General features: G+C 38.8%; 2 protein-coding genes across 3 annotated transcripts; one reads left to right on the forward strand and one right to left on the reverse strand.

The window, feature by feature from the left end:
* Positions 1-1,706: 1,706 nt before the first annotated feature.
* On the forward strand, positions 1,707-13,352 carry chaf1a (chromatin assembly factor 1, subunit A (p150)). Of its 2 annotated transcripts, none has more exons than XM_053238125.1 (16): positions 1,707-1,843; positions 2,930-2,980; positions 3,735-4,351; positions 5,087-5,137; positions 5,269-5,513; positions 5,608-5,668; positions 5,806-5,874; positions 5,994-6,211; positions 6,618-6,789; positions 6,917-6,997; positions 8,355-8,450; positions 9,049-9,292; positions 11,112-11,253; positions 11,648-11,954; positions 12,209-12,293; positions 12,831-13,352. In XM_053238125.1, the coding sequence occupies exons 2-16, from the start codon at positions 2,932-2,934 to the stop codon at positions 12,932-12,934; spliced, it is 2,541 nt and encodes an 846-aa protein (XP_053094100.1). In that variant the 5' UTR covers positions 1,707-1,843; positions 2,930-2,931; the 3' UTR covers positions 12,935-13,352. The 2 variants fall into 2 exon arrangements, with proteins under 2 accessions (XP_053094100.1, XP_026769854.3); XM_026914053.3 differs by having other exon boundaries at positions 1,713-2,123.
* Positions 13,353-13,830: 478 nt separating this feature from the next.
* On the reverse strand, positions 13,831-23,540 carry ubxn6 (UBX domain protein 6). The gene is made up of 11 exons (XM_026919126.3): positions 23,335-23,540; positions 22,382-22,536; positions 21,484-21,548; positions 21,251-21,379; positions 21,064-21,161; positions 20,902-20,977; positions 20,737-20,821; positions 18,018-18,237; positions 17,734-17,864; positions 15,040-15,188; positions 13,831-14,926 (listed from the first exon to the last, which is right to left on the reverse strand). Exons 1-11 carry the CDS (start codon positions 23,415-23,417, stop codon positions 14,801-14,803), a joined length of 1,317 nt encoding a protein of 438 aa, XP_026774927.1. The 5' UTR covers positions 23,418-23,540; the 3' UTR covers positions 13,831-14,800.
* Between the last annotated feature and the right edge of the window lie 4,023 nt (positions 23,541-27,563).

Below are 27,563 nucleotides of genomic sequence, written 5' to 3' on the forward strand. Positions count from 1 at the left end.
TTTAACATCAGGTAGAGTATGCTACCGTTTCTGGATCCCTATAAACAATTAATTCCCCACCATTCAGTTGTAAAACGACAACTCCTGAGTACTTAAAAAATAAATAAATAAATAAAATAAAATAAGAAAGGTCAAATCAGACCCAGAATTTGTCTGAAAAAGGTTTATTTTATGGTGTACAGATTAAAAGTAAACTAAAAATAATCAAATCATCATCTTCACTAACCGCTTTAGCCTGGTCAGGGTCATGATGGATCCAGAGCTTCTCCCAGGAACAACAGGGGGACAGCTTGCATGGGACGCCAGTCCATTACAGGGCACCATGCACACACACACACACACATACACACTCTCTCTCTCTCTCTCTCTTTCACACTGGGGGTAATTTAGAGTCACCAATCTCCCTAGCAGAATGTTTTGAGGTGTGAGGAAACCAGATAACCTGGAGAAAACTCATGATGACATGGTTAGACTATGCACACAAGCTCCATGCAGACAGTAACCCAAACTTGGGGTTGAACTGGAAGGTACCATCACATCCTGCTGCACCACCATGTCACCGGCTGGCTCTTCAGTTGTCCTTCAATTAACCTAAAAATTCAGACATTTCTGTAGAGCTCTTTAGTGACAATAACCCATGAACAAGGATTTCAGTTTCTTGCTCCTTTTAACTGTCAAGATGATCCAAGATATCTATTTTCAGATGTTAGTTAGTCAGTACACAGTGCAATACTCATATTGCCCTTCCACTTACTATATTGCACATAAATGTCTGTATATTGTTTTCTTATTGTACTTATTTTATTCTTTTTAAAAACATGTGCCAGTAATATAATATTGTGATGATGGAAAGTGGAAAGGTAATATAGACAGTGAAGGTGAAAGTCAAAACTTATTTTACAAAACTACCTGGAACTGCCTGATAAATATTACATAATGTAATTCATGTGATTTCATATAAATGGTTGTGGTCAGCATCAGACAGGAGGTTGATCCCGAAAAGTTGGGGTAGAAAGAATGACACACGCTTTGGATAGAGTTTTATAAGGTTCTAAACTTGTTATGACTAGTATATTACACATATTTATGGTGCATATGCATAAGATGTACTACTGTAACAAAATAATGATAAAGTCAATTAAAATAATTTACATATGTTTATAATTTAATAATTTTTAAGATGTCCCAAATTGGTCATTTGAGACAGCATGGTTCAGATTAATTGGGACAGTCTTAAAAAGATTTTTAAACCCTGCTATTGTTGTTATTGCTGTAAGAAATAAATTATAGAATATTACACATGCCATAATTTTCATATGTAATGAATCTGGAGAAGTCCTGTTACTGAAATTTGATTTACTGATGCCATGAATAAGCTACAAATAAACAGGTTTTTAAAAGTGTCATTGAGGATGAAAATAAAAGCCTAAACCAGTGTGTGTAGGTGTTCCTAATGAATAAACCTGTCATTAAAATAGTTTTCATCAGTTTTGATAAAAAGTCAGAATAATTTATAATATGGTGTAAACATTTTGGTTCTTCACATGAAGATCTTCAACACCTGCAGGATTTCAGACAGGTATCATATATTGGGGAATTTTGTTTTATTATGGAAAGAAAGCTTAGAAAATGTGAAAATTCAAAAACATGAGTGTTGGGATGAAGGAGTGGTTAAACTCCTGTAGGAAATCCCGAAAAGCGCTAGACTTCCGTTTCCGCTGACGGCAGCCAATCAGCGGCGGCGACGGAGGCTCGCGGATGAGCTCCCGCCAATTCTGACTTGAGCGCGAGGGAGTTCAGCGGGGATGAGCAGCGGCCGGCGGGGAGCTAGTCACGGATAAAAGTCAGTCCAAGAACAAAAAGAAGTTATTGTTATTAAAAAAAATAATAATAAAAACCACGCCGTAACGACACTCGACAGTTTTGTTCTCCCTTTACAAGCGCAGAGCCCATGAAGGTTTCGGAGGTTCTCAGGACGTGAATAGCTTCACTGCTCTCTTTTCATTTCCACGGAAAGTTTCCTTCTTTCTCGTGAACTTTACTCGGTAACCGAATGGTGGTGGAGATGCTCGCGGACGGAGACCCTTCTGCGGCCGGGCCTTTAGCCTGCACGCCCCGGAGAGGTCCGAGTGGGAGATATTTACTGACATGTCCATCTGTTTGTGTCTTATTTCTATGATTTTGATGCGTTGTGATGAAAGCTAGGCTAGTTAACTGAGCTGACATTTAGCTAGCTCGCCGAATTGCTAGTCGAGACACAGAGCTAGCTTTCTTTAGTAGCTTTAGCTCTGTTTGGTTTGAACCAGCACTTTTGCTCTTCTTAAACTTGTAGCTTTTAGCTAGTTTAGTAGATTAACAGCCACACGGCGGCTCGTCTTTCGGACTAGCAGTTGTGTAACAGTATTTGGGAGTGTACTGGTGAGCCGCTGCTGTTAGCTGCCGCTGGTTTTGTCTTGTTTTGCTTTTGTACGCGGCGCTGGTGAGACCGCAGGCCCGAGCTCAGACCGCCCGGCTCGGCTCCACTGAATGGCGGGAGAGCACAAGCAAACATTTTATTCACGTTAGCTTCAGCTCTTTCTCTCGTCGTAGTGTGGAGATGTTAAATGCAGTTCAGTACATGTATTGTGTTGTTTAGTAAACAGTACGGGGGAAACTTATTTGCTGAATGGCACTTCTTAAAAAACTAGCTAAAGCTAAGATGAAGCCCTAAAATAGTCTTCCTTGTGAGTCGGCTCAAACTGTGGCTCAGGACAGATTAAAAAAAAAAAAAAGGCCTGTTGCTAAAACGTATACGTTTATAAACTTAGTGCTTATAATTATGCACGAATCTTTTGTTCAGTTTGTGACTTATCTACTTTTGACATAATGAACCTAATCGTTTGTGGTGGTTTGAAGCAATACTAAAATGGCTTTTCTTTGCATGACACAGGTATGGATTGCGTGGACAAAACCAACACTGCCAACAAGAAGCTCGTTCAAGGTAACTAACATCTCGATTACCTCTCAGTTAGGGGGTTAAATTACTACTTATGACAGTGATTGATCAAAAACAAGGCAGTAGATACTCAGTACAGGGTTCAACACCATGAGCAATTAAAAGCAGAGCGCGGGAGGGTGGCATAATTTATTAACTTATATTGTTGCACTAGGGGAAATCATTTAAATTTAATGAGTTTAATCCAAACCTCAGTAACTCAAAACCAAGTCAACCTGCAGATAATGTGAATTTAGAGTTTGTGTTCTGCTGGTGGAAATATCAAGACTACAAAGCTCTATAAAAGGTCTATACAAAGCTCTATGGCTCCAATAAATAGCCAGAATATTGTTGTACACAATTAAATAAGTTTTAAAAGTTGGATTGTTTTAATTTGAGTTGTTACTTTTAAACATTACGACAAATTAACGATTAAAAGTAATTCTAGCCTCTGGTTTAAACTTTTAATTGGGATTAATTGTAATTGTACACCATGATGAATTTCCAGTCTTATCTACTAAATAATGACTAGTTGCTCACAGTCACAACAGTAAAACTTGTTTCTTTCACTTTACATTTGAAGAACTTTTTAATCTTGCAGCTGAGGTGGATTAAAAAAATGATTCCTTAAATGAATAGAAATCTAGGTTTAAGATGATGATAACCCTATAGCACAGGTTGGCCATTCAGAAGTGAAAAATCTGTAACAACATTCATTTAAAATTGTTTTCTCATTTCAACGTATTCTGCTGTCTTTCAGCACGTCTTCCCTTCAAACGACTTAACCCAGTGCCCAAGAAAACCGGGCAGAGCAAAAGAACCAGAACAGCATGTTCTGCTCCTCCTACCCCTGAACCCAGTGCTTCTGATGGGGAGAATGAAGCTGATGCTACCTCTGCACCCCTGCAACCAAGACCCGCTCTGATAAATGGCCGCGGGCCTCTTGATGGTTTTATGAGGCGGACCAAGTGTCCTCCAGTTAGTTCTGCTTCTGCTGTTGTTATTGACCTAACAGAGGACTCAAACTCCACTGATGTCAAGTCACAGCCTTCTGCTCCTGTGGATGCATTGTGCCCTTCTACAGACGAAGCTGCAAAAAATACCCAAAATGTCACAGAGACAAAAGAGCCAGAAGCGGCCTCTGCTGTTCCACTTTCGTCAGAAGAAACTATGGAAACCGATGAAGCAGAGGACAGTGTTGCTTTCCCCCAGTTGGACAGCACTCTCGAGTCTGAAACCGAGACGGAGCAGAGTCAGAAGCAGCAACAAGAGACTGAAGAGGGTCAGGAGAATGAATCTCTGCTGTCTACCAGCTCTGTGTCACTGGTCGAGAGTTCACCAGAGCCCAGCAAGAGCACACCAACCACTCCGGCATCAGTAAGTAGACAAAGGATGGACAACACCAAAACACAGCCATTACAAGTCCAGATAAGCAGAAAAGCATACAGCTAAATAATTTATGGAGATTTAAATTTATTAATTAATATTGCAAGTATTTTTTAGTATATAGTCTATATATATATTTTTTTTCACTTTTAAATAGTTTGACATGGCATGGGACCTAGCATTTTTTCGCTACCATTTTCTTTTTTGTAATGTCTATTCTCAAATGTCACAAATGGATTGTACATACGTTACTGATTGATAGTTAAGTCCATTAATTACAGATAAGAACTCGGTGTGTTGCTAGCTTGTTATGGGCATCTCTGAATAGGGCACTTAACACAGAGGGATATTGTCAATGACAAAACTGTAAAAATAATTCCGTCCAGTAGCATTTCACATGTGCTTCAGGAACTTTATATTAACTATATTATTGGATTACTTTAAAAATGCCAGGCCAACAGCATTATGTTGTAAGTATAAACACAGAAAATGCTTTTTTTGGTCACAAAATTTTATTGTGACTTGAGATTAAAAAAAAAACAAAAAAAGAGTGCAGCCATGCACATGTCTCCTGCATCCAAATTAAACATAAATAATTTTATTTCTAGACAGTTTTGCATATGTTGTTCCTGAAACATCAATCCAGCTCTGTTGGTAGTTCAGTACCCTGAATGGAGTCTGTGGTTAAATGCATTTAAAAGTGTTTTTTTTTTTATTCCCCCATAGGTGTCAAGGATGAACACTGAGCAGAAACAATTAAAAAGACGCTCTCTTAAGGTAAAACTTTGTCTTGGTGGATCCAGGCTGAATTTTCTGGTATTGATGTTTTAAGGTATATTTGTAAACCAGGACTATGTGAAACAAAGCAGTTCAGTTATCTTTCTGCTGTTTTACTATGCATCCCACAGAATGCTCAAGAACTGGAAGAGAAGCAGCGACAACGAGAGGAGAAAGAGCGGCAGAAACAGGAGGCCAGAGCTGCCAAAGAGAAGAAAAGAGAGGAAGCACGGAGACAGAAGGAGGAGATGAAGAAAGAGAAACAAGAGAAGAAAGAGAAGGAGGAAAGGGAACGGCGAGAGAAAAGGGAAAAGCACGACAAAGAGAAGGCAGAGAGACAGCAGGCAAAGGAAGAGCAGCGTAAAGTGAAGATTGAGTGAGTCTAGTATTGTCTGTAGTCTTATTTTATTGATTTTTACATTAAATTGGATACATTTCGGTTACCTATTGGGGTGATTTATTTTCTTTAGGGCTAAACTTGAAGAGAAGAGAAAGAAAGAAGAGGAAAAACGGTTGAAGGAAGAGAAAGAGGTGATTTTTTTTTTTTCACAATCTGTTACTTTAGCTGTATTCAAGCCTCAACATCTATTGTCGTCAGCGTAATGGGTTTAATTCTTTACTCAGAAGTTGCAGTTCAGTAGTTCAGTCTTTCTTTAACCTCTTTTCAGAGAATCAAAGCAGAAAAGGCTGAGATCACTCGATTCCTACAGAAACCCAAGCCTCAGTTAGCACCAAAAGTAAGATACAAAACTTCAATTTATGGACCTGTATATTGTGGTTTCCCCCCATTCACATGGTTTTATACTATGAAAAATGCAAATGTTTTCAGTTACTCTTAAATGTTCTTGTGTTTCAGACTCTGGCATCTGTCTGTGGAAAGTTTGCGCCATTTGAAATCAAAGAACATATGTCTTTGGCCCCACTTACCCGAGTGCAGTGTGAAGAGGCAGTTCTAGAGGAGCTAGATCGATACCTGACAGACCCAGATGGCACTCTCAACTGCCTAAAGGACTGGTTAACCCATAAACCCCGCAAGTCAGGACCAACCAAACCCAAACACACAGACACACCGAGGTCAGTCCACAGACACATTTGGAATTATGTGGTGTTTGGAAGAATGACCTCCTGAGTGGCACAAAATAAAAGCGTTCGCCCTATCATCCTCTAGATCACAAATTCTAATCCCGAGGGTGCCGCAGCCGTCTGTGGCTGGCAGCCAAGGGAGCAAAGTTGGTTGGTAGAGGTGTAGGTGTATAGATACAATATATTCTTGATACAGCAAAAATAAGATTTTAACTGAAAATAGGTGTTAAGTTTTTGTTTTCAGTCTGTGTTTTTGAATCTTGCAACTTCCCAATTACTATTCACTTCTGTCTAGCTAGTTAGCTATTGAGTAGCACCTATGCAAATCCTCAGTTTTGGTATTTGAGGTTATCATTTTCCTGAGGTGTTTGAAAACTTTATTCTGCTTTCTGAACAGGGACTGTGTAGTGGTTGATGATGGCCCAAAACCTGAAGGTGTTCCTGACCACAAACGTTATGGACGTATGAAGCTTCTTCAGTTTCGTGAAAACTACCGTCCTGCCTACTGGGGCACTTGGAGCAAAAAAAGTAGCCACATATCACCTCGCTGCCCTTTCAAGCTGGACAAGGTGAAAACCTCTGGATTATGTTTCCTAATAGTCATTACCCAAAATGGACATATACTGGGACTTTACTGTAATGTACATTTTGTTATAGAGAGTAAACTGAAGTTGTTTGTACTTAAAATTGTGTTAGGAATTGCTTGATTATGAGGTGGACAGTGATGAGGAATGGGAAGAGGAGGAGCCAGGAGAGTCCCTGTCACACAGTGAAGGGGTGAGGGATGCTGTTTTTTGTATTTGATTTGTAATTATATTTGTGTTTTTGTTTGCATTCTTATCGTATGTTAGAAGATTACAAAGCCATGATAATGTAAATTCAGGTAGCAAACGTGTTCAGTTTTGTAATTATAATGCTTCAGCAGTAGGCGGGTGGCTTTACTAGTGTAGAGACTTCCCTTTGTATTGCCAAATTAATTAATCTATTCTTAACAATGAACATTAGATTAAACTTCACTGTCATTGTGCAGAGTACGAGTACAGAGCCAATGAAATGCACATCAAATTCCATTTAAGGTCTATATTCGGGTTGCAGCCATATTCCGAATAGGATGTTTATATGCGTACAGGTATCAGAATATTTCTGAGTACATTTTTGTTGTAAGTATGCCTGAGTTGCCATTTCTAAATACCTAGCCAACAGCTAAGCATCTGTTAGCACCCACAATTCCTTGTGGACTGAGCATGTGCATCTCCTTTCTGTGGATTTTCTGAATAAGGTGTTAACATACAACAAATTTCCGATTAAAACAAATCCAGTTTGAATATTGCCAAATTCCAATTATCATATATCAGAATAATATCCCAATATTGATGTGCATGTGAACGTAGCCAAGGGTATGAACTAGGGATGCCTGTTTTAATATTTACATGTCTAAAAGACTTGACAGGGAGCTGTGTCTATATGACAGATGTAATATAGAGAAATAATGAACAGAATTACTGAAAGTCAACCGTACTCAGTGCCAGCTCAGTATTTTAGCCTGTAGCCCTACTGTAGAAATGCCTGCTCTGGTGTTGGACAAAATAAAAACTCTAGGAATGAAAATCTCATTTGATTAACAAACTTTGTGATTCCACTGCCAATGCAGTACAGATATTTGCCCATTATATTTACTAACTCAGTGAATGAAAAGGGTAGAATGCTCCATGCAAAAGCAGCCTTCTGTGGAAAAGGAAAAGCATTGTGGAGCAGTGTCGCTTGTGATGTAAAATGACCTTAATCTGTAAAGCTGCCTGATTTATGTCCATTGTAGTTTAAGACTTAAGTATTCAACATCTCTAAGGCCTCTAACTTTCACATCATGATAGTCCTGCTCTTTACATCAAAATATTGCCACATGTTTATAGGGTATAACAAAATACTCAAATGGTTATTTCACTAATCAATTACTAGCATCTAAAATGGGTATTCAAATACTACTCGGTTTCTATATACATGCGTACTACAATTTGTTGAAATGTGGCATACTTTTTTTTTTGTTTTGTTTTGTTTTGTTTTTTTTTGAGCATAATAGCATTTATAGATTGATGTAGTGGTGAATTGATGGATGACTTTCCTGCTTCCTTGACAGGATGATGAAGATGAAGGTGATGATGATGATGAAGACGATGGCTTCTTTGTGCCCCATGGTTATCTTTCAGATGGGGAAGGAGCACTTGAAGATGAGGTACACCTGCATTTAAGCTTTAATTGATTGTAGATTTGTGTTGGGTAGTTTCTGTTCTCTCTGTGTAGGCCTGCTTTTCATTTTGAGGGCAAGGTAAACCTTTATTTGCCCATTTCATAAGTTGATGGAATGTGATCTAATACTAATATGGAGTATTTGAAGATGCAGGATTTTTCCCCCATTCACACTCTTTCTACTTAAAACGCAAAAATGAAGCATGCTGTCATGCGCCTATGCAGAACCTGTGCGTTGTGGATTAAATAGGTGATTGCGTGGCAGCTGTGAGACTCCGTGGCAGCTGTGAGACTCCATGGCAGTGTAAATTTGGGATTAGCCATCATTGGTGTTGCGCACATCAGACCACTTGGTGGAAGTAGTATGAACGTCCTGGCTCATGTTGCAGGTGCAATCTGTGTATGCTAAGCAAAGGTGTTTTCTGTCGTTACTGTCATTTTGGATAAAAAAAAACCTCAAATATAAAGAATAGCATTGTGGACTGAAAACTGTTTTGTCATATTTTCAAATGTGTTCCTGTTGGCATAGAAAAAAAAACATTGCCAAAGTAGTATCCTATATTGTCTGGTTTGTGTGTGTGTAGGAGGGAGGTGACCCTGAGAAGCAGAAGGTGCGTCAGAAGCTGAAGGCTCGGGAGTGGGATGAGCTGATGGCGAAGAGGAAGCTGAATGTGCTGGAGGCAGTGGTGAGGGGCTGTGTGTGGGAGGGAGAGGATCCGCCATCAGACATGTTGCAGCCCTACGCGGTCTGCATGATAGAGCGTCTGAACAGTGAGGAGCCCAACACACCTGAAGAAAACGCCTCGCGCCAACAGAGAAACGACCAATGTGAGTTTACTGAGTGTGTCTGCTTCAGTTGAAGTTGGAATCAAAGCTCTTTAACAGATTTTTGCTCTTGCTCTGAATTGAATGTTTTTATAATTCTTTTATTTCAGCTGTGCATCCTACCTCTCTGGGTAGTGCTGCATGAGAATTGCTAAATTAATCATCGCAATGATTATTAATGACATCAGCTATCATATTTATTCAGCCAGTTTAATAACTAGTTTAATAAATACTTGTTCTGCACTCTGTCAGTTTAAAACAACAGAAAATGGCCTTTATTTCACATTGTATATTAATTAGAGCTGTCAAGATTTAAAATTAAAATTAATCAATTAATTTTTGTCAAAAATAATTTTCTTAATCATGATAAATTGTACAATTTCTGCACAATTAATCACATATTTAATCACACTGAGATTTTATGAAAAACCGTAAACTGTAATGCTGTTTAATTCTAGGGGTTTTATTAATTACTAATCACAGATCCCAACCTACAGATATAAATTACATACATAAATACTGTAAATTTTCAGCGCAATAACACAACAGTGTTTCACACAGGTATGTTCAATGGTAGGAGATAATGTATAACTAGATTATTATTCTGCAGTTGGCTCTGTCATAATTGCTAATAATGTTCACTTGACACTTCCTCTTCTTCTTATTATATGGTGCTATCTGCCATTTAGTCTTGACTCAGATAGAACCATATAGAACAAAGGTCACAACTTGATTCTCATATTTGGCCCAGATAAAACTGTTTAATGTTCAAACAGTGCAACAAAACAGCTGTTTGTAATGCGAGGTCATACTGAGGAAGTTTTGGTTGCTAAACAATGTGCAGTAGTCTCTCCTCGGTGCAGCTGTAGTCTGGTGTGCTCCTTGCCTTACCATAGCTGTGTTCACACCAGTGTATTTTGTTTTTAAATGGTAGGTTAAAGACGTTGTACTTCTGTGATATTTCAATTTGCCGAGATCAAGGTTGCAAAGGTCGCAAACCCAGTAAACAGGACAGGTGCTTAATGACCTGAGTACAGTAACAAAAAGTCTATGATTTTAAAACATGATTTTAAAAGCATGTTGTCCTAGTGTCTGTGTCTGCTTGACTAACCTAGACTTTAGCAATGGTTTTGCGTTAATGCGATTGATTTTAAAATTGATAAAGTTAGCATGTTGTGAAAGCCTTAATATTAACAAAATGAGACTAAATAAATATTGCCACCACAGTATGCAAACAAATAAGTGTACATGAAAGGACATCTTGTAATTTAATACAGCTGTATCAGTTAAAACTAATAATAATTTGAGCAACTGTTAAACTGAAAAAGTCATCAATCATGATACAATTAATTCTACATTCCATGAAGTTTGGGTTTGGGAAAAAATTACCTACATTTTAAAAATATCTAATGAATCTTTTACCGAAGTTGAGATTTATAGTCTTGGGCAAGGTCCATTTTATCTGAATTTGCCTACCTGACATCACAGTCAAAATGGCAGCATGCACTGAGAAACAAGCATTAGTGCGTTTGCCTGCTGCCTAATGCAGTTTTATAAAGCAAGGGTTATTTTTTTGTGTTATGAAATTGTTTTTGGTTTCCAGACAGACTCAGTATAACTGATTTATGCTTAACAACACTACATAGATATTTTCCTATGCAGTATTGTCCTCAATCCTTAAGGTTGTTGTAGAATTAGAGGCAAAATAGTAGATTTTTTAAAGAATAGAGTATACTGTATCGTGATGGAGGGAGCATCAATTGAATACTCTTTGATATTTTAGCTGTTAATGGAATTTTGTGTTTCTGTTCTTGTATCTCAGGGCTCTCTCAGCTGTTGCCCTTGTTGCATGGCAATGTGAACAGCAGTAAGGTGATCATCACAGAGTTCCAGGAGTTCTGTCGCCAGCAAATGTCCTCACCAGCTGGCAGCCCACAGAGTTCTGCAGACAACATTCCCCCCAGGTGAGTTACACTGCGCTGCTGTTGAACTCTGTATACTGTATACAATAGGGATGGGCCTTTCGATTGTACAATTTTGGCATAGTTGTCCTCTTGTCACTTTTGTTATTTTATTTTCATTTTGTGTAGGTCATATAGCATTTTAGGCTATGCTCTGTGCAATTCTTGCTGTGTATCTTAGAAACTCTACCTAAAAGTAGTGCCTAGTGATTCTTCTGCTAACGATGTACAGCAAGTTGGAAGATTTGAAATCATCTTAATTATACACGTGTTTAGGAAACAAGGACGATGTTTTGTTTTGCTAGTCATGTTTTAGATTTTTTTTCTTTTTAAAGACATTCAGTTGCATCAAATTATTATTAGTTTTTAAAATTGCTCCTTTATAACATTCTCTCAGGATTCAAGTCAAGCGTCTCATAAAGGAAAATGCGGTATATGAAAAGCGATCGACCTACAGAAGGTGCTGCTGGTACGTTCACCCAGATGTCCTGGCGCGTTTTGGTCAGGAGGCCTTACCAGTGCCCTGTCAATGGACCTACCTCACCCCTGGTGCACACACAGCCCGAGACGAATCCACTCTGGGGTCACAAGGCTCCTCTCCCACTGCGTCACATTCCACCTCCACCACTCCCTCCAACAAGAGGAAAAGTGGCAGTAACCAGTCTATCACAAAGTACATGAAGAGATGTGGTGAACCTGAACAGGTAGAGCCTTTTTTTTATTGCAGTGTTGTGCTTTTATGTAAGTACAGATTATGATGTAAGGATAGTTATTTTTGTGTAGTTGGTGGTAATAATAATAATAATAATAATAATAATAATGCAATGGTATTTATAATGTGCTATTCAATAACCCAAAATTGCTCAATTTTAAATTAAATATCTGCTCAAATTTAATATGTGAAAACACAAATATGTGAGGACAGCTTCTAAGCTGAAGCTTGCTCTGTACTGTTTAGGCTGAAGCAATGGAAACGGATGGCTTTCAGGCAGACACTGAGGATGAAGATGATGACGACTGTGTTCTTTTGTGTGAGCAATCCGGTAAATGCAAACCTTCAACTGCATATTCTTGCTGAGCTTAAGGACAGTATCTACTTGTAACAATGGGCTGGACATCAAGTAACACCTTTTTTTTTAGTAGTGGCTTGATAATTGTATAGGGGGATGCTTGATATCTAATATTAGGGTTTAAACCATTAAAACAAGTGATAGGAAAACAAAAACAACAAATGCTTAATTTAGATATTTTGGATTTAATTTAGATGCTTAATTTACTGACACACTGCCTGACTGACTCCATGATTGCTTACAACATGTTCCATGTTAAGTAATTGCCATACATATCATGTATTGTTTGCATAGCTCTGGCAGTTGGACAAATCACACTCGACCCAAGATTCCTACAGTCTGAGGGTCTTTTTTAATATTATAATCAATATATGACAAAAATCAATTTCTCTGCCATCTTGATTAGGAATGGATATCAAATAGATAAGAACCACAAAAGCTAAAAAAGTAAGGTCATCTACACTAAAGGAAAGCTCATCAATGACTTTCATTCTTGACTTCTTAATCCAGGATCTTCTGAACAGAACAGCCAAATCCCCAGAACAGAAACCAAGAACACAGAGGCAATGGACACTCTTCTCTCTCTTCCCTGCCCTACACCAGCTACTGCTTGAGGCACCACTTCTGTTCAGTGTCAGTCTTAACTGTGTGCATGAGGGGCTAAAAACCTAGTCAACAGTTACAGGTAATGCACAGTATTAAAGGCCCATCAAATGAGCAGTCATGCTATCTGTCAAACGAGTTGTCTGATAGTTCACTGTAACAGTCTACTACCGGCTTCAGCTCTAACAAGGCTCTTTTTAACAAAAGGCAGCTATCTGTGGATTATTAAATGGTTGTGTATAAACTGTCTAGGCTCTCATCGTCCACGGTGGCCCAACACCTCAGCACATGATTCTGGACGCACAGCTCAGTGTAAAAGCCCCATTTTAAAAATACATACAGTCTATATATATAAATATATATATATTTGTTTTTTTCCCCAGAATACTTGAACTGGTTTATCTCATTAAAAATAATGTTTTTGAAAAATGTATCGCACTTTTATGTCTTTACTAGTCATATCCACATCTTGGTGCCTGCCTGCTAGCGTTTCTGTGGATTTCATCTTTTTTTTTTTTTTTTGTGTAAAAAAGGAAAAAAGACCCTACACATGCTGTTTGTCCTCTAAGCTGCTATACACAGTGTAAATGATATTTAAAACCTCTACAATGTGTAACATTTTAAATAATGGTTTAGAGGTCTGAAAAGGGGGTGGGGGGAGGTTAATCACCAAGTTGATGTTTTGATTTTGAATCTCCAAACTAACTACATCTGTTTGCTGTTGTGATGGGTGTCTTACAATAATTGTTTAAATAAAGCATTATTTAAAAATCTTTTTGTTAAACATAAGTTGGTGTAAATGAAAAAGGTACAATATCAGGTCATACTGAAGTTAATACACGCCAGTGAAGGGTAAAGTGGAGTTCAGTCCTTCATTATAAACACACTGTTCATGAAATGACTCATCTTTGACAATGCATCCTTGAACTTTATTACAGTAGATTTAATTAGGCAGACGAACACAGAACAATGCAATTATAGCGCATGGAAATTTAACGTGGCGTTGTTCTATCCATTACATTCTTTGTCATCCTATAACGGAAACAAAACTAACTAGCGTGTTTCATTCTGCGGTTGGGAAAGCAGTGAGAGATGCATTACTAGCTTGGGGCAAGCAAATTACAGTCTATCTAGTGTTTAGGGTTCTCTCACAAAAATGGTTTACTGGTTTGTGAGGAGGTAGGCTGTTGTCCTTTCTAGAAAGAGTTTAGAACAGAAAACAATGTTAACATTAATTTATTCCTTACTTTTAAATATGAAATCTCTTCCTTTTAAATTTGAAAAAGCAAGTGAGAATAATGTTGACTAGGTGAACTAGTTAGACATCTTTTTAAAAAAAAAAACATTTGAGTTAAGTACATTTGCCATCATTCTTTATCAACAGAGGGATGCTATAGAATTTTTTTTTTTTTTTTGGTGTGTGTGTGTTAAAGTAGGCTGAAAAGTGTAATCATCTCACATATGAACAATTCATTAACAATAGTGAAGCTTGGACATAATCTCTTGTAAAAGATAAGTTGCAATTGACAGGGACAGTAATATGGACAGAATTACAGTGCAATAGAAATTTTCCTTCTTTGGAATATGAATACAACACTACATCACAAAAATCCTTTTCAGACGATCAGGGGCAGTTGGATAGGATGACATTTTGCTCAGTCGTGCTAGCTGTCCTGACCAAATGAGCCCTAGCTGCTTCAGCACTGACTAAACACGAATCTTGTGAATGATTCTTATCCTGTAACACTATCAGCATTCTGATAACTGAACACGGTGGTGTGCACTCGAGCAGGAAAAGACAGCTGCTATAACAGCAGAGTGGGCTCAGGAGGCCCAGGCAGGGTGAGCAGAGGACAGCAGGGCAGCAGAGTTGATGTTCAGCTCAGGGTCTGCAAATTCTTTAGCAGTTCTGGCTTCAGCACAGAGCTGCTCTTTCCTCCAGCTGCGGCAATGTCCGCTTGGACTGCAGCATCCCAGGAGAAGGTCAACAGAGCTGCAGGGACCTAAAAAGAAAGACAAAAATCCATCAAAGACAATTTATCTGCCAACGTTTTCTGAAATCATATGCTCAATAAAATAAAAGTTTTAAATAAATGGTATCTTAGCAACAACATACAAGGTTGCATTCATTTAGTGCCACTTCCTTGTCTTCCTTTAGTTTCTGGCTTCCTGGTGCCATGAGCTCAAAGGGCTGCCAGCCGTTCTCCAGGGAGTCACGCACAAACTGGTACACCACTGCTACCTTGTCCCACGCCAAGAAAGTCCCTGTGGGCATATGATAAACAAGTACAAACCTCAATGGGGAGTCTGATAAGTTCAGTATGTACAAAAAAAAAAATCATACTACATTTGGTCCTAACCACAGTAACTAGAAACACTAAAAAGGGAAAATATCCGCCTTTACAAAAAACAAACACCCCCAATGTAGTTGCTCAGCTAAGGCAAATCTGTTGTCTGGCATTTACGTCTTTAGTGTTTTTGCACTTGAGTCCACAAGCCTGTTGTAGCTGTTGAATGTTCTCTTCTGATTGGTCAGAAGGTGTTGATTAATATTCTATAATGACTAACTTGACCTGTCAGAGTCATGCTACAGGTTTATATTAATGTACTGGTAACATGTCATCGTTTCTATACCTTACTTGTGCAGAAGACAGTCCCTGTATAAACTAAACATAATAAACATTCAAAAACATTTTTTAACAAAGAAAAACAATTGTTGACAAGGTGAAGTTTTCTGAGAGGATGTTTATCAAGCATTTTTGAGTCTCCAATGTCAGCACTTTGTAACAGTCAGAGTTGAAGCTGTTCCTTTAAAGTTTTCTGCCATGGGAAGCTATTCAGGACAGAGGACGTGCTTTGCTGTTTCCATGTGACATTACAAGCTACAATTTTTTGTCTAATTAAAAACAAAGAAAAGGAGACTGGTGCTGATATAGCATAATTTATAACAAGAACTAATTTGTTTTGCAGATGTTCCACAATACTTCTGAATAAATAAGAATTGTTAGTTTTGGAAATTTGCCGTTGTATACAAGGAATAGAACACTTTGGGACGTGTTTTTATGCAAACATAACCACACTACCCCATCATTCATTATTTTCCTCTAACAGCACACCCCGACATGTTTTGTTCCTTACTTATAAACAACTGGTTATGCAGGCAGCCATTTAGACATCAGAGTGCTTTCTTTCTGGTGGTTTGTCCACGCACAGTAGGTGGAATTGTACTGGAAAGCTGTATGCTTTGCAGATGATAAAGTTTTAGTTTGAAATAAAATTTGTAAATCTGGACTGTCTCTGCTACTTTACGAAATTGTCTATTTAAAAGTTAAATATAGCAAGTATAGGAAGATTTGGGCATGTAAACCGGATCAGCCATAACATTATTTCCACTTGCCTAATATTGTGCTGGTCCCCCTTTTGCTGCCAAAACAGCCTTGACCCGTTGAGGCATGGACTCCACTAGATCCCTGAAGGTGTGCTGTGGTATCTGGCACAAAGACGTTAACAGCAGATCCTTTAAGTCCTGTAAGTTGCGAGGTGGGGCCTCCATGGATCAGACTTGATGGCCAGCACACTCCACAGATGTTCGATTGGATTGAGACCTGGGGAATTTGGAGGCCAAGTCAACACCTTGAACTCTTTGTTATGTTCCTTGAACCATTCCTGAACAATTTTTGCAGTGTGGCAGTGCGCATTATCCTGCCAAAAGAGGTCACTTCCATTAGGGAATACCATTGCCATGAAGGTGTACGTGGTCTGCAACAATGTTTAGGTAGGTGGTATGTGTCAAGATAGCATCCACATGAATGCCAGGACCCAAAGTTTCCCAGCAGAACATTGTCAAGAGCATCACACTGCCTCCGCCAGCTTGCATTCTTCCCATAGTGCATGCTGGTGCCATCTCTTCCCCAGGTAAACGATGCACACGCACCCGGCCTTCCACATGATGTGAAAGAAAATGTGATTTATCGGACCAGGTCACCTTCTTCCATCGCTCTGTGGTGCAGTTCTGATGCTCACCTGTCCATTGTAGGCCCTTTCAGCAGTGGACAGAGGTCAGCATGGGCACTCTGACAGGTCTGTGGCTACGCAGCCCCGTACACGGCAAGCTGCGATGCACCGTGTGTTCTGACACCTTTCTATCATAGCCTGCTTTAACTTTTCAGCAATTTGTGCTACAATAGCTCTTCTGTGGGATCAGACCAGACGGACTAGCCTTCACTCCCCACGCGCATCAGTGAGCCTTGGGCGCCCATGACCCTGTCGCTAGTTCACCGCTTGTCCTTCCTTGGACCACTTTTGGTAGGTACTAACCACTGCATACTGGGAACACTCCACAAGGCCTGCCGTTTTAAAGATGCTCTGATCCAGTCGTCTAGCCATCACAATTTGGTCGTTGTCAAAGTCTCTCCAATCCTTACGCTTGCCCATTTTTCCTGTTTCCAACACATCAACTTTGAGAACCGACTGGTCACTTGCTGCCTAATATATCTCAACCCGTGACAGGTGCTATTGTAACGAGATAATCAATATTATTCACTTCACCTGTCAGTGGTCATAATGGTATGGCTGATCTGTGTATATACAGAAAGGATTTTAGGTTAAAAAATTCCAGTACTTGTTAGCTACAATAGCTGCCAACAAACGTAACTTACCTGATCAAGTAGTGAAGGGGAAATTTTGTACTTTTTGCTAAACCCCATTTCTTTGTCATGCCAAATGTGTCCTAGGTAAATTTATATGCAGTAACTTGGTGGAATTAAAAAGTACATTTTTGAGTTTGTCTGTGAAACATAGGATTGCTTACCCTGTAGGATATTTCCATCTGGTAACCGAATTCTCAGTAGGGCATAGTTATACTTCCTTTTCTCCCTTTGCTCCTCTTTTTCCCGCATGGCTTTCGTTCGCAGCATGGCATTTCTTTCAACTAAATCGCTTCTGAAATACAGAACACTTTTTACATAGTCAATGACAGGCAAATAAAACTGTCTATTTATATAACATAAATCAGCAATTAGAGAATCATGTTTCATTCACAAATATTAAAGAGATTTAAGAGATGTTTAAGAGAAAAAGGCTCCCTTTTCATACTTAAGCTGCTGCTCTCGTTTCAGCTCTTCTGCAGTCAGGTTGTAAAAGTCTGGTGGCAACTCGAAGCGTGTTGCGTGCTGTGAGGGTCTGAAGGCTTGTGCCTGGCGGTCCAGCTTGGCTCGGACAGGTTCTCCCTTCTGCAGCTGCTCCTTCTTTTCCTTCATCTGGTCCAGAGCTGCAGCATCCTGCTCAGCCAAAACCAAAAACTCTTCTGGGTTCTCTGGAGAAGGTCAAGAGAAGCATGTACAGATGTTACTAACAACAAATTAATTAGTATTAGTTAATTAATATAAATTAGTATTAATCCAATCAAATTTAGTCTATTTTTATTATGGTAGCAGTTGTTCAGCTAGTGGTGGAAGATTTTGAGGTAAAATTGCACTATACCACCATTGTTGTGCCTGACTACACAAGTCTATGTAAATGTAAATTTATTGCCATCAAATCCATATACACAAATGCAACATAAGGAAATGAGCCTCCAGAACTGCAGTGACCATTCAGGGTGTGATTTGTTTATATATAAAAAAAAAGAAACAGATGGGATGGGGAACATTTTATTTCTACATTGGAATTTTAATCAGTTATTCATATCAACCACATAGTCTACATTTCCCAAACTGTAGGCTAAAACTACAGAATATAATGGTTTTAACTGCTATGAACCAATTCAACAATTAACAGGACCAGGAAACACTTTCAAACATTTTTCCACAGATATGGAATAAATTTGAACATTAGCTATCTATCCCAACAAATACGTAACATCTGGATCCGTCTTGGTCCAGGATAGCTTGCACACAGCTTTCACCAGAAGGTGATGGAAGAGATAACAGGAAGAGATAAGGGGAACTAACTTGTTTTGTGGACTTACATTTTAACATATTTAATGTTTATTAGGGATTCTATATTGTAGACAAATTCAGACACACACACACACACACACACACACATATATATATATATATATATATATATATATATATATATATATACATATCACACATATATATATACACACACACACATCCTTAATCTTTCAGGTAAAGTTAATAAATTTAGTATCTGACAATACTAGTTACTTCTGCACTGCACATTACTCCTGCATTCACTTTAAATCAAGGAATTTTTCCAGAGTTGTCTGAACAAAAAAACAAACAAACACAAAAAAAACCCCAGATCTTTTCAAATAACACTAGACATGGGTTTCATATAGTGTCCTTGATTGGAGGCTTCCTGTATCTGATATTTGACCAAAAGACAATGATCCAACTGGAATTTGTGTGTGTTTTTTCTCTCATGTCACTCTTCTGTGTGATTCACTTTTGTCTTATTTCACACACCCACATGTTTCAGTGCAGACATACCAGTAATAAAATCTTTGGATATTTTATCTTTTCTCCTTTCTTGATCATTACCAGAAAAAAAAAGTCAGAATAAAGTACACTATATTACCAAAAGTATTCGGTCACCTGCCTTGACTCACATATGAACTTAAGTGCCATCCCATTCCTAACCCATAGGGTTCAATATGATGTCGATCCACCTTTTGCAGCTACTACAGCTTCAACTCTTCTGGGAAGGCTGTCCACAAGGTTGAGGAGTGTGTTTATAGGAATTTTTGACCATTCTTCCAAAAGCGCATTGGTGAGGTCACACACTGATGTTGGTCGAGAAGGCCTGGCTCTCAGTCTCCACTCTAATTCATCCCAGAGGTGTTCTATCGGGTTCAGGTCAGGACTCAGTCATGTTGGAAGAGGAAGGGGCCCGCTCCAAACTGTTCCCACAAGGTTGGGAGCATGGAATTGTCCAAAATGTTTTGGTATCCTGAAGCATTCAAAGTTCCTTTCACTGGAACTAAGGGGCCAAGCCCAACTCCTGAAAAACAACCCCACACCATAATTCCTCCTCCACCAAATTTCACACTCGGCACAATGCAGTCCAAAATGTACCGTTCTCCTGGCAACCTCCAAACCCAGACTCGTCCATCAGATTGCCAGATGGAAAAGCGTGATTCATTACTCCAGAGAACGCGTCTCCACTGCTCTAGAGTCCAGTGGCGGCGTGCTTTACACCACTGCATCCGACGCTTTGCATTGCACTTGGTGATGTGTGGCTTGGATGCAGCTGCTCGGCCATGGAAACCCATTCCATGAAGCTCTCTGCGTACTGTACTTGGGCTAATCTGAAGGTCACATGAAGTTTGGAGCTCTGTAGCAATTGACTGTGAAGAAAGTCGACGACCTCTTTGCACTATGCGCATCAGCATCCGCTGACCCCTCTCCGTCAGTTTACGTGGCCTACCACTTCGTGGCTGAGTTGCTGTTGTTCCCAAACTCTTCCATTTTGTTATGATAAAGCTGACAGTTGACTGTGGAATATTTAGGAGCGAGGAAATTTCACGACTGGATTTGTTGCACAGGTGGCATCCTATGACAGTTCCACGCTGGAATTCACTGAGCTCCTGAGAGCGGCCCATTCTTTCACAAATGTTTGTAAAAACAGTCTGCATGCCTAAGTGCTTGATTTTATACACCTGTGGCCAGGCCCAGTGATTAGGACACCTGATTCTGATCATTTGGATGGGTGACCGAATACTTTTGGTAATGTAGTGTATGAGGAAGTCATGGGTGGGAATTGGCCAATGCACAAGCTGGGAGAAAATAGGGCACAAATGACACCAATGTGATGTTTAAGCATTATCATGAAGTTAGCTCACCTTGTCCTTCCACTGGCACCACAGTGCTCTCAAACCCCAGAGCCTGCAAGAACTCCCGACTCCCCTCGATCACACTCACCTTCTCCTGAAAGAGAGAAATAATATAAAAAATAAACATATGAGTGACATATTAGTAATACTTTTTTTTTTTTGCCTCCTGCTCACCTGGAAGACTTTGTTGCTGACTTTAATCTTCCTGTACTTCTCTTCTGTTGGATTCTTACAGATATTATCAATATACCTGCAATGTTAGATTGAGAAATCAATCATGAGATGTAGCTTTTTTACAAAATAGGAAAAGAAGCACACACTCATCACGATGCTCACTTGCTGATGATGTCGATGGCACCCTTCACTTTCTCTCTGTCCTTGTTAAAAGTGTGAATCATCATAATAGAAGCCTCCACTGGATTCTCAGAGAATCTCTGCAAAAAAAAGAGGAGTTAAAAGTTTCCTATATAACAAGCCAGTCCAGTACTCAAGGTGGTGATGTTGTTTGTGTAGACAAACCTACCAGAAGAATGGCCTCCTTGATGCGTGTCTCTCTCTCGCTCTTCTTTAACGTTTCCCCAGTCAGAGGGCAGATGAAGTACACTCCGGACACGGAAAAACATGCAGCCTCCTTCACTGGAACATTAGAACCCTGAAAAAGCCATAATACACAAGTGATCAGTGTAATAAAACCAAATAACAAATAAGTACCTCGGGACTTACTGTATTAATCAGGTTTAATAAATTGCTTCTTGCCTCTATATCTGTGCTTTTTTGTTCCACTGCTGTGGCTGCAGCCTCCGCCTCAAGCTCCCTCTTCACTGAGGGGGAAAAAAAAGTCTTTTACCCTAACTGGGCAGAAATTGGTCCTGTTTCATTCTTGCTTCAATGACAGCATAATATGTATATTAAAATAAAACACAACAGCATGCTTTTACAGGAAGATAATCAGTGACAGGGTGGTGTGATCAGATCACTTTTTCCCTTATCAACACAAAAGGAGCTCCACCTGCACTTTTCCAAAAGAAAACAGAAACACCTAGAATGAATGCTGCCTAATGAACATGGCAGCTGTTGCCCATGGAAGGTGATCATAGAATGATTTACATCTACTTTCATCCTTACTGTTAAAGTCACCAGTAACTCAAAATGTGCTAAATTATGCATTCTCATTTGCGTAATTGCCTAAACTTTTCCAGGACCACTCTAATATTTTTTTCCAGGGCATTTTGTAAATTGTGTCATGACTGAAAATCTAGACCAGGTTTTGCATGGTGTTCTTTTCTTACAGCCCTGTATATTGTCACATATGATGCACTCTGATCCAACAGGCACAATTATATATACAGATACTGATGAAATGACAATAAAACTCTACTTGATGAACTCAATGCCTTTTTTCTGCATCTTCAGCTAATGTGGTGCCCAAAGGCACAGAATCCCAGCCCTGGTCCTGGTGCACGCACTGTAGTGCATATGCAACTGAATACTGAATGGATGTTAATTAGCTGAATAGATGAATCAGGTGTGTTGAGAGCAGGGAAAACTTGTGCCCAAAGTGGAATATAACATGCCTCCAAAACTTTGCATGTCTTTGCAATAGTCACTAACAGTAGCAATGGCAGTGACTGCTTAAATATGAACAGTGGCTCACCCTGGTTTCTGATGGCGTCCTGTGATGTGTGTGGTCGGGGTTTGTGCTGCTGCTCGATCCTGGCCAGGGCAGCAGCTCCAGCTCTCTGTGTGCTCTCATTGGGGGCAGCACGAGGCTTCGCCTGGTTAACCGTCTGCCCTGCTGGAGCCTTAGTGCTAAAAATATATCATAAAATTGATCAGGATTGAAGTAAAGAGTTGAAAGTGGAAACATTTTTATGGAATACAAAGAAATAAAAATTGTCCAGGGTGGACTGACCAATGCCTTAAAAGAAAACTTCACCCTGAAATGCATGAAATATCTTTACTGTTTGTGATGTCTCTGAAATGTTTGTGATGTATTTATTTATTCTAAAGAAAAAAAAACCCTTCAGTTAAGCCAATGTCATGTCAATGCTAAACTAATCTGACTGCTGACTACTGAGAAGCAGCACGAGTTACATGTATGTCATGGATAAATAATAAATGCAATTAAATAAGGGCACTGTCACTAACTTTTTCAACATTTTGATGAAATAATATTTGACCCAGACTCAGTGCATCGATCTGTGATGTCAGGAAGCCCAACATTACTACTGTATAAAAGAACATGACTGTTAAATACCAACGTTAATTACTTATAGGGTGGGGAAGAAATGCAGGCTTACAGTAAGCCACAAAGAAAAAAAGTGTCATTATTTATTCACACACAAAGATAAAAAGTGCTGAACCAATCAAAATGTCTGAAGCTAGCTGTGGTTAAACTTGATGTAGCTGGCTAATCAGTTGATCCAACACTGAATCCCAGATGGCTCCGTGTTGTGGACTCAGTGCACTAGATAGGGCGGATACGGCGTTATTTCATGTGTAAGTGCAGCTACATGTGAAGTGATTTGGGATTAAGCCTCAATCAGAAGCACTGTATCAGCTGCTGCATGTCAAATACTTGATACTGAGCTCAGAAGCACTTTGTACCTGGTGTCTTCAGTGAGTTTCTTCCCTGGTCCCGCCGATTTAAATTTTATATCCTTTTTAATGTCTTCGAAAAACTTCTTCATTGTTAGTGTGGTAATATTATAACAGAAAGAAATGTTTGTCTGCACATATAAAACCAGCAAAGTAATCTGTTTACATCAACAGAAGGAGGCGCGGCGCACGGACAGGAAATACAGAGTTTCATTACTGTGTGTTTGCGGCGACCCCTAGCGTCCGGGATGTACAACTACACTCCACCCACAACTACTACACTCCAACCACAACTACTACTACTACTACTACTACTACACTCCAACAGCAACAACGACACTCCAACAACAACTACTACACTCCAACAACAACATCAACAACTACTACACTCCAACAGCAACAACGACAACAACAAATACACCCCAGCAACAACCACACTCCAACAACAACTACTACACTCCAACAACAACTACTACACTCCAACAACAACATCAACAACTACTACTACTACACTCCAACAGCAACAACGACAACAACAAATACACCCCAGCAACAACCACACTCCAACAACAACTACTACACTCCAACAACAACTACTACACTCCAACAACAACATCAACAACTACTACTACTACACTCCAACAGCAACAACGACAACAACAAATACACCCCAGCAACAACCACACTCCAACAACAACTATTACACTCCAACTACTACTACTACACTCCAACAGCAACAACGACAACAACAAATACACCCCAGCAACAACAACTACAAGAACTACACTCCAACCACAACTACTAAACTCCAACCATAACGACAAAAACAACTACAACAACTACACTCCAACAACTACACTCCATAAACAACAACGACAACAACTACAACTACACTCCAACAACAACAACTACTACTACTACAACTACTATACTCCAACCACAATGACAAAAACAACTACAACAACTACACTACAACAACAACTACACTCCATAAGCAATGACGACAACAACTACACTCCAACAACAACTACTGCTACTACTACAACTACTACACTCCAACCACAGCGACAAAAAACAACTACAACAACTACACTACAACAACAACTACACTCCATAAACAATGACGACAACAACTACAACTACACTCCAACAACAACTACTACTACTACTACAACAACTACACTCCAACAACTACTACTACTACTACTACAATGACAACACTCCAACCACAACAACTACACTCCAACCACAACAACTACACTCCAACCACAACAACTACACTCCAACCACAACTATACTCCAACAACAACTACACTCCAACCACAACGACAACAACTGCAACAACTACACTCCAACAACAATGACAACTACTACCACTACTACTACTACAACTACACTCCAACAACAACAACAACAGCAACAACTACACTCCAACAACTACTACTACTACTACACTCCAACATCCACAACAACAACAGCAACAACTATACTCCAACAACTACTACTACTACTACACAACAACTACACTCCAACAACAACAACTACTACTACTACTACACTCCAACAACCACAACAACTACAGCATCAACTACACTCCAACAACTACTACTACTACTACACAACAGCTACACTCCAACAACATCAATTGTATAATAATAATAATAATAATAATAATAATAAAAATGCTATTTTGATATATTTTTATTTGATTTAATAGTTGATTTTTACAGCTATATTTATTATTATTATTATTATTATTATTATTATTATTAATCTGAAACCATAATGTGCTTTACATAAAAAAGATTTTAAAAAAATTATTTAATTCAATATTAAACAAAAATAATAAAACAATTAGCGGTTTATGAAACATAAATCCATGTAAAATCACTACATGTCACTGTAGTAATTTTACATGAGACCCAATAATTACAATTAAGCAGTGCTAACCCTTAAGGTTTTTTTAGGTCAGACAGGACACTAAAGCGGTGATTCTCAGTTCGAGTACTGTTACAGTGGTGGAAACCTCAACCCAGCCCAACCCAAGTGATTATATTTATTTCTGAGCTCTTACAGTTATTACCCTGTTTGACTGGTCACTTGAACGGAATGCATTTAACTCAATAACTCAAACAAGCAGGCCTAAATACAGTTGGGTCCATAAGTATTTGGACAGTGATGCAATTTTTTAAATTTTGCCTCTGTACACCATCACAGTGGATTTGAAATTAAGCAATCAGATGTGATTTTCACAGGCTCAAAAGTAATTGGACAAACTAACAATGATAAATGTTAGGATTATTTTTAATACTTGAATGCAAATCCTTTGCAGTCAATGACTGCATGAAATCTGGAACCCATGGACATCACCAAATGCTTCTCTTCCCATCATTCTGATAGAAGTTAGTCCAAAGTCCAAAGAATCTTGTTCCAGAACTGGGCAGGATTTTTTTTTTTTTTTACATGTTTTCTAGCAAAGTCTAATCTGGTCTTTCTGTTCTTGAGTGTTACCGGTGGTTTGCATCTTGAGGTAAACCGTCTGTATTTACATTCATGAAGGGTCTCTTGATTGTAGACTTTGACAATGATACGCCTACCTTCTCCAGAGTGTTCTTGACTTGGCTAGATGTTGTGAAGGGGTTTTTCTTCACCAAGGAAAGAATTCTGCGATCATCCACTTTAGCTGTCTTCTGTGGTCTTCCAGACCTTTTGGTGTTGCTGAGCTCGCCAGTGCATTTCTTCTTTTTAAGAATGTACCAAATTGTTGATTGGGCCACTCCTAAAGTTTCTGCTATCTCTCTGACAGGTCTGTTTTGTTTTTTCAAACTAATGATGGCCTTCTTCACTCACATTGCCACCTCTTTGGACCGCATATTGAGAGCTCCCATGAACAGCTACCAAATGCAAATTCAACACTTTGAATCATCTCCAGACATTTTATCTTCTTAATTTTCATGAAATAATGAGGAAACAGGCCACATATGGCCATGAAACTGATTATCAGTCAGTTGTCCAGTTACTTTTGAGCCTGTGGAAATGGAGGGACTCTGTGAAAATGGCTGTAATTCCTAAACTGTTAAGGCAATATTTTTGTTGAAACCCCTTGAATTAAAGCTGAAAGTCTACACTTCAATCACATCTTGATTGCTTAATTTCAAATGGTGTACAGAGGCAAAATTATGAAAATTGTGTCACTGTCCAAATACTTATGGACCTAACTGTAAATTTGAACATTCCAAAAACAGTGTATACCCAAGAATCACCCTTTCTTCAATGACTAATGTCACCTGGATATTGTACCTAAGAACTGTTGCTGTAATCGTAGACACTATCCTGTGCTCATCCCAGGACTCTTATTCAAAAACTGTTTGCTGTTACTCATCTACATCTAGAGATCTAAATCTAAATACGAATTTCTGTATAGCTCCTTTCTGACAATGTCTTCTGTTAAAAATGCTGTACAAATAAAACTGAGCTGATCTGAAAAAAAAAAAAAGTCAACTCATAATGTCAACTAACATGTTCTGTCATTGGAAAGGGAATAAAAGCTCTATGGCTGCAATAAATAGCCAAAATAATTTTGCACACATTTAGATAATAAGGCTATTTTTTGCATAGTTAGATAGCATTTGTAAAATAAATCTGTACTGAGAAAGTCTGTTGTGTTTATTTTACAGTTAAAGGGGTCCCTGGCTGCAAAAAGTTTGAGAATCCCTGAACTAGGGAATAAAAAATTGTCCAGTAAAAAGCAAAAGAGAGCATGAACCTGTTGGGGGATTTTGCTATTACAATATGAGTGTTTTTATGACTGAATAAGAATAATGCACACTGCTTACAGGCTGTAAGGCTGCTCTTACTCCAAGACAGAGGAGTTTATTTTACGTGGGATTTCATAATGATGCATTATGGTAGGAATCAGAATCAGAATCACCTTTATGGCCAAGTACCATGGGTTTACATGTACAAGGAATTTGTCTTGGTGTACTGGTGCTTAGTACAGTAACAGTAAAATACAAGATATAAAAATAATATTAATGATGTCAGCAAATATACAAATAAAAATATTAAAATTTAGGATAATAATAATAATAATAATAATAATAATAATAATAATTTAGTATTATTATTAGGAGCACAGAGGACTGAGTACAGGAATGTGCTGGACAGTTTTGTGGAGTGGTGTGAACTAAATCACCTGCAACTCAACATCACAAAGACCAAGGAGTTGGTGGTGGATT

Source organism: Pangasianodon hypophthalmus, chromosome 11 (genome assembly GCF_027358585.1).
Source record: "Pangasianodon hypophthalmus isolate fPanHyp1 chromosome 11, fPanHyp1.pri, whole genome shotgun sequence".
NCBI lineage: Eukaryota > Metazoa > Chordata > Actinopteri > Siluriformes > Pangasiidae > Pangasianodon > Pangasianodon hypophthalmus.